Genomic DNA, 6,680 nt, shown 5'->3' with positions numbered 1-6,680 from the left:
AAGAGAAATGTTCATGTACTTTAATAAAAGGTCTTTCCTTAAGATCAGACCAAGGCAGATGTGCTGCCCCATGGCACAGACATTCAAAGGCTATAACCAAACAACATAGCCACAATAGTCACTCAACAGTGTCTCTCCATTAAAAAAATTAAAAAACCTGATGCTAGTTACAATAAAATACACATGGAAAAAAAGCATTTTTACCAAAAAACCCAAAAACAAGTTAATGGGAAAACATAAAAAAGAACTACACAGAGCTGCACTTAAGAGATCATCTGGGAATGCATATTAACCCCTTCCATGGAGAGGAAAGGTGGAATTATGGAAACAAACCTAATTATGTGTTTGTATTAAATATGAAGCTTTCTGAGAGGCTCTGGTAAAAATTCATTTTTCCTACAATAGTGGGCTGCTGGAGGTTCCAGTGCTTTTCCAGGTCATGGAGGGGCAGCACAGGAGCATCCCTGTGCAAAATAAAAATGTTTAGTCAACTGAGTGGCCTTTTTGGTTGAGATCCCAGCAGGTTACTGCAATCCACCTGATGTAAAAATCCAATGGACATGCTGGTAAGGAAAGTCACAGGAAAGCTCAGCTGCTGGGCAGGTCTGAGCTGGTGAATTCTCTGTCCTGCTGGACTATTTCTGTCACCACACATCTCCAGCACCAGGGTTTCTGGAGCCAGCAATCCACAAACCACCCTTGAGCTGCTGACACAGGCAACAAAAACGTCCTCAGCCTACCTGGAATTGGTTCATGCACTTCAGCAGTGGCTACGAATCAGGTCCCTGTGCCTAAAACAAAACTAACCTGGTCTGAAACAGTAAAAAGTCTCTAAACAGCCCCCAGACAAAGGGGTGCCTGGAGAGAACTAACCTCTGCATCCCAATTTCCTTCATAAAGGGCTTTGGCTCACCCAAGGGCAATACTTCTAAGGCTGCTCAGACCTGGAACATGTTGGCTGCATCAGCAGTGAACATTGGTCACTGAATTTTGGGGCTTGGCTTGCTCTAGGTCCAATAGAAATTTTTTTTTCCCTCTTTTCTTCTTTTCGTACAAATATACAAAGAGTGTAAAAAAATTTAAAAAGTGAACTTTGCTGATTAAATGGCAGACAAAGTTCCTGCACATTCAGAGATGGGCAGTGTGAGGCCCTCCAGGCAGGAGCCTGGCAGAGCTCCCATCAGGGAGGACGGCTTTAACCAAGCTGGGTCAGTGAAAGAGCAGGGGGACCGAGGGCATGAGCAAGTCACTTCAAACCACCTCGATCCTCCCCGTGATCTCAACTCTTCCTCTGGAAAGCACGTGGAAGCCCCTCTTGCCCACTCTAAGTCCTTCTGGAAATAGTCAAAAATTTGTTATCACCTAAATAGAAAAGAGGAGAAACACAGACTCTTTGCAAATGGCCCTTTGATCTGTATTAAAAACAGCTCTCAAAGTTCATCAAGAGTTAGAATTAGTGGGGCACGGGTGAGGGGCAGTTTAGATACGGGATGTAAAATATTAAAAAGTGCTCTGCAACTAATTTTCTGTTTTCATGTGTGCATGTGCGTGTGTGTGCACGTCCCTACACGTGCACAGCCACGCCCATCCACACACATATATACATATATATATATACACATACATATATATGTACGTATGTATAAAGTTAAAAAGTTCTATAGGATATGATGGGAACGAGTGTCCTCGGAAGGTCACGACTGCAGAGAGTGGGGCCTGTTGGGGTGGCAGATGGGGCACTCGCCCTTCTCAGCGCACGTCTCGCACAGCACCGCGTGTTGGCACGGCAGCACCACCCGGTTCTCCGCCTGACACTTAAGGCATTTCACTGACTGCATCTGAAATACCGCCTGCAAGAGAGGGGACAGGGCACAGCGTCAGCGTCACACACCGCCACGGGACTGGGGAAGGGCAGGGAGGGCTGCAGCTGTCTGCCCTGCTCGTCTCCTGAAGCAGAGGAAAGCAGCACCGTGTGATGCCTTTCAGGACGTTTAGGATCAACAGAGCAGCTTTGATTGATTTACACTCTGTACTTTAGGCACAAAGAAGATGGAGTTATCTTCCTGTGAGCCAGCTAGAGCTCACTTTGATTACATCTACCTGGAAGCGCTCTGACAGGCTTCTGATTTCTGAGTCTAATAAAGAAAAGGGGAAAAGCTGTGACCTGTAGGAGCAGAGGGGGCAGAGCCCTGCCCTGCCAGGCCCTGGCACTCACCTTGTCCACTTTCTCCAGGTTGGCCCGCAGCTGTTTCTGCAGGGTGTAGAGCGACGAGAGCGAGAGCGTCTCCAGGTCAGAGAAGGAGCGCAGGAACTGCGGGTCCTGCCCGGTGTGGATCCTCTCCAGCTCCTCCTGCAGTTTCTTCACTTGCAGCTCCAAGGCTTCCCTCTGCTCCCGGGCCAGTTCACATTCCATGTTAGCTGTGTTGGCGCGATCATTTGCTTCCTCTGCCTCCTTTTTCCAAGCATCACAAGCCTGTAAGTCCCAACAAAGAGGGTAAAAGAAGCAGTCTGAAAACTTGGTCTGTCTCCAAAGACAATCCCAGGCAAAATGATCAATTTCCATACACTCCTCACACCAGTTCTAACCAATCTGGACTGTTCCCAAATTCTGAAATACATTTGGAGCCTTACTTCAAGGCACTTCTCATTCCACATATCCCATCTGCTTGGGCTGTGGTTGTACTCATCTGGCTCACAGCATTTAGGGGATGAACTTTTCAAACTGACAAATTATTGTGGATCAAAGGTCTGAGAGACTGTCAAACACTTCAGGGTATCTGTTGTAACATCTGGCCTTGCAATTCCAGCACCTGAACACACTAGGCCAAGTGATTTGGTGATTTCCAAGGGAGAGGAAAGAATGCTGAGAGCCTGTAAAACCCACAGCTCTGTCCATCACCTCCATGTCCAGAAAGAGCCTGTTGAAAGGCTGACACCCTCCACTCCTTTACACTCCCCAATCCCAGGATTTGCCCAAGTACCTGCTTGGCTTGTTTCCAAGACTCTTCCCACTGCTTTATTGTGCTGTTGGCCTCATCCAGTTCTTGCCGTAGCCGTGCCATCTCCGCAGCACCTGGACCTGACAGAAATGCAGGTGAGGTACTGGGCGAAAAACTCCCCGAAGCAAAGTGTTCCCATATGCTGCTGTTCATCCCATTTAAACCTGTTTCACAGGGAAATAGAGAGGGTTATGTCACAGGTGCTGGCAATTTCCCCATTTCCTCCCTAACCCTGTGAAATCCAGGATTCAAAAATGTGCAAATAGGATAAAAAGTTCATCTTAAGAATCAGTTTCATCTCCCTGTGCCCCAAGTCCATTATAGAGGGACTTTATAGGAAAATTTCACACCATTAGGCCTCATCTTTAGTGATGCAGGGAGGAACCATGACAATGAGTGGTGGCAACTCTTGAATCAGTCAGGCTGTTTTTAGAAGCATCACTTTTACAGCAGAGCTGACTGTCAGCTTGAATGCCCCTTCTTTCAGGGGAACCCCTGATCTGCTTCTACCTCCCAATTTTCAGTGCAGCAGAGCCACCAGAGTTGGTTCACAGAGCCCAGGTGGTGCTTCCTCCCACCCTACACCCTAAGAAATTTCTGCTTTTGTCTCCTCAGTGTGGGGCTTAGAAAAGGAGCCTCACTTCCAAACAGTGTCACAAAAATGCTCCAAGTCATTACTGTCTCCATACACAAGGAACAGAACTGGAAAATCCTGTTTATAAACAAGTAGAGACAATAGTATCTGTATCTGCTTCATCCTCTGCAGAGTTCTAGCACTAAGCTAATGAGCAGCATCAAAGAAAACTGATTAGCCATTTCCCTATTTTAGCGTGCTCAAATAAACTCTCTTTGCAGGAAGAAATTCAAGGAGGCAAAGGAGTAGAATATCACTTGTAGACAAATCTGGCTATTTTTCCAGAGTTCAGTCTTTCTATAACTTTCACTTAAAATAGGTACCTACAATTTGCATTCAGGGGAAACTGTAGGAAAAGGTAATACTGAAACAGAGTGTGGGCTCTGACCCACACAGTTTGCTCCAGTTTAATGTGGGGGTAATTTTCATGCAGTGGTGGTCACCACTGGCTGGGAATATTCCCAAATCAAGCTGCAATTGATAATTCTGATCTCACAGCAGCTAAACTGTGCCTGCAAGTGAACCCTGGAATCAACAGCCTCTCTCTGAGGTCCATCCCAGCACCACTGACTTCCCAGCCAAGACACAAATAGTGACAAAATTGTCTTCACCAAGGGCTTAGGCACATGAACTCATTCAGCAGAGCAGCAAGGGATCTTTGCTGGCTCAGGCCACTTACCACAGATCCATTTCAGCTGCTTTGAGAGGTGCTCAGTTGAAAGCAGGAAGTTTTAATGGAATCCCAACTCACATATCATTTTTCAAACCTCAGTTTTCTTGAATGGGAATCCAGCATTAAGCAGGATGCTGGCAAGCCACAAATTCTGCCACAGTGCTGACCAGGCTGATCTTGTAATTTGTTTTAACTCCCTCTTTCCATCTGCTGTTCTCATTTCACATTGGAAGTATCAAGCCCCTTTGGGCAGAAAAGCCTTCTCTGCACATTTTGCACCTAGCACTGTGGAAACCAGCCCAGAACTAGGTATTTTTAACTCAATTTCAATACAAATAAGTGATAACTACACACTTGACATGTTATGTGCATTCACTAAGTTAAATGGAACAGATGATTGCCAACTGCTAAGATACTATTTAAATATATTCTCAAAACCCCAGCAAAGGATTTGTTGTGTTTATGGAAAAATATAATTTATAAATAAATTATTTAAATGCATTTGTGAATTTCCTGCAATTTTTGGCTTTTTATTTATATAAATACACAGTCAAGATAAACATAACTCATTTCTTCTGAAACAGCAATTTCTCCTTTCCCTACAAAACTAGGACAAACAGCCAGCCCCAACCTAATTAAGAGCAGAGATGGCCTCTGATGCCTTTTATTGCAGTAATTGTAAAAGCTGTTAAAGCCTAACAAGCAGCAATGGCAAGCATAGAAGCATGGGCTTGGGCTGTGCAAACAAGGGATGCAGTTACACAGATAAGTGCATGCAGAAATAGCTTACACAAGCATGTAATAATTTTATTAGGTTAAGCTGAATATTAAAGATTAAAGTGTATCTCAGATTTTAAGAGGCATTTATGTCTAGCATCAACAGAGAATTAATATTTACCATTACAAACAGAAATGAGCTGAACTGGTGTCCCTGTAGCCTGGAGGCCAAACAGTTTTATTTCTTAAGGTAATCCCATGTCTTGATAATAAAACAGATTTGTCTGCTAAATTCCCTGTTCTTCCTGATACAGCTGAAGCTCCAAAGTAATTTCTCTTCCTTCAGTCCCTCATGCAGGAGAAAGACCCTCGAGGAGGGGAAGGAGCAAAGGGGACAAAACTGAAACACTGAATTTTTGGCAAGTCCACACTGCAGAACTGGTGCAGGGTGTCAAACAGGAGAAAAAGTTCCAGTGGCCCAGGCCTGCTCTAGAGCTCTCAGAAGCCAGCCTGGCCCACAAGCAGTCCTGAGGGCAAACTGCAATCCCCACCTAAACTAAGCCAAGATGAGGACCCAGCTCTGAGTTTTATGTGAAATCTCAGCAAAGCACCGCTTTGCTGGTGCTGGAAAAGAGAGCTCTTTTCCCTGAAAGGCATCATCAGAGCAAGGCAATTAACCTATCTGCCCCTTTTTTCCAGCCTAGAAACAAGGGAAGTAGAGGGAATTGCTCCCTTGTTCATGAGGTATTAGCTGACTTCTGGTAAAACACCTTCTAGTCCCCTTGCTGTTCTCATGGGAAGAAGAGATACATGGCAGCAGTGAAACAACACATTGAAATTAAAGCCAACTGAAAAGAAAATACTTACATGGCACAGACAGCATGTACATGGGACACACACACTGTGCATTTACCTAATGATCCATGAGAAGCTGATGTCCCCAGGAATGTGTTTTCTGACTGGCTTAAGTGTCCCTGGGGCTGATGGAGGAAATGCGATGAGAGGCTGACCGGTGGAGAAGGAGAGGCAGAGTGAAAGGAGGCAGAGCTTCCAAGGGACCCGGGGATATTTACAGGAGCAGAACTTTGCAGCAAACTCCCACCTGGACAAAGAACACACAGAGAGGATGGCTATGTATGACCATGAGGTGTGGACATAGGCAGGAGTTCAGAGCAGGAGGCGTCGGGTTCCCTTTCTCCTCCCTGAGCCCCTCGGGATTCCCTCCACTTCTCCTGAGGTCTCATTCCCCTCTCAGCCCTTAAGAGAAGCACTGAAGCTGCCATCCCATGACCCACACAGGTTAAGACCCTCCATAATTCAATGGATTACTCTTTCAGTGGCCAAGGAACAAAATGTTTTCTGAGCAGAGCTCGGTCCCTGTCAGTCTAGAGAAGATGAATTTGGTATCTGGTGAAATACATTGTCACAAAAAATTCACTTCTAAAATGTGTGCCTCTGCCTTTATACTTCCAAACAACCTGTAGTGAGAAGACCACCATGATCTCAACCACTAAAAAAAACCAGTGACTAGCTGCAGTTACACATACCTGAGTGCCTGGATCTATCAGCAATAAAAACCCCCAAATAAAAAAAGCCTAACCACAAATGACATCAACTTCCCTTAGACCAGAGGTTGTTCTGCCTGCCACTCAGAGAT

At 45.3% G+C, this 6,680-nt stretch overlaps 1 protein-coding gene across 8 annotated transcripts in view; it reads right to left on the bottom strand.

The window, feature by feature from the left end:
* Positions 1 to 1,392: 1,392 nt before the first annotated feature.
* UNK (unk zinc finger) overlaps positions 1,393 to 6,680 on the bottom strand; it is a 50,441-nt gene continuing 45,153 nt past the window's right edge. For 6 of the 8 annotated variants that reach the window (XM_064395969.1, XM_064395974.1, XM_064395971.1 and 3 more), the window contains 4 exons: positions 5,937 to 6,125; positions 2,982 to 3,163; positions 2,216 to 2,473; positions 1,393 to 1,850 (listed from right to left, as the gene is read on the bottom strand). In XM_064395969.1, coding sequence (XP_064252039.1) covers positions 1,695 to 1,850; positions 2,216 to 2,473; positions 2,982 to 3,163; positions 5,937 to 6,125 — 785 coding nt within the window. In that variant the 3' untranslated portion in view covers positions 1,393 to 1,694. The remainder of the gene's footprint in view (positions 1,851 to 2,215; positions 2,474 to 2,981; positions 3,164 to 5,936; positions 6,126 to 6,680) is intronic. The other 2 variants (XM_064395973.1, XM_064395975.1) reach the window with 2 other exon arrangements.

Source organism: Passer domesticus, chromosome 20 (genome assembly GCF_036417665.1).
Source record: "Passer domesticus isolate bPasDom1 chromosome 20, bPasDom1.hap1, whole genome shotgun sequence".
Lineage (NCBI taxonomy): Eukaryota > Metazoa > Chordata > Aves > Passeriformes > Passeridae > Passer > Passer domesticus.
This window is presented reverse-complemented; position numbering and strand designations above follow the sequence as displayed.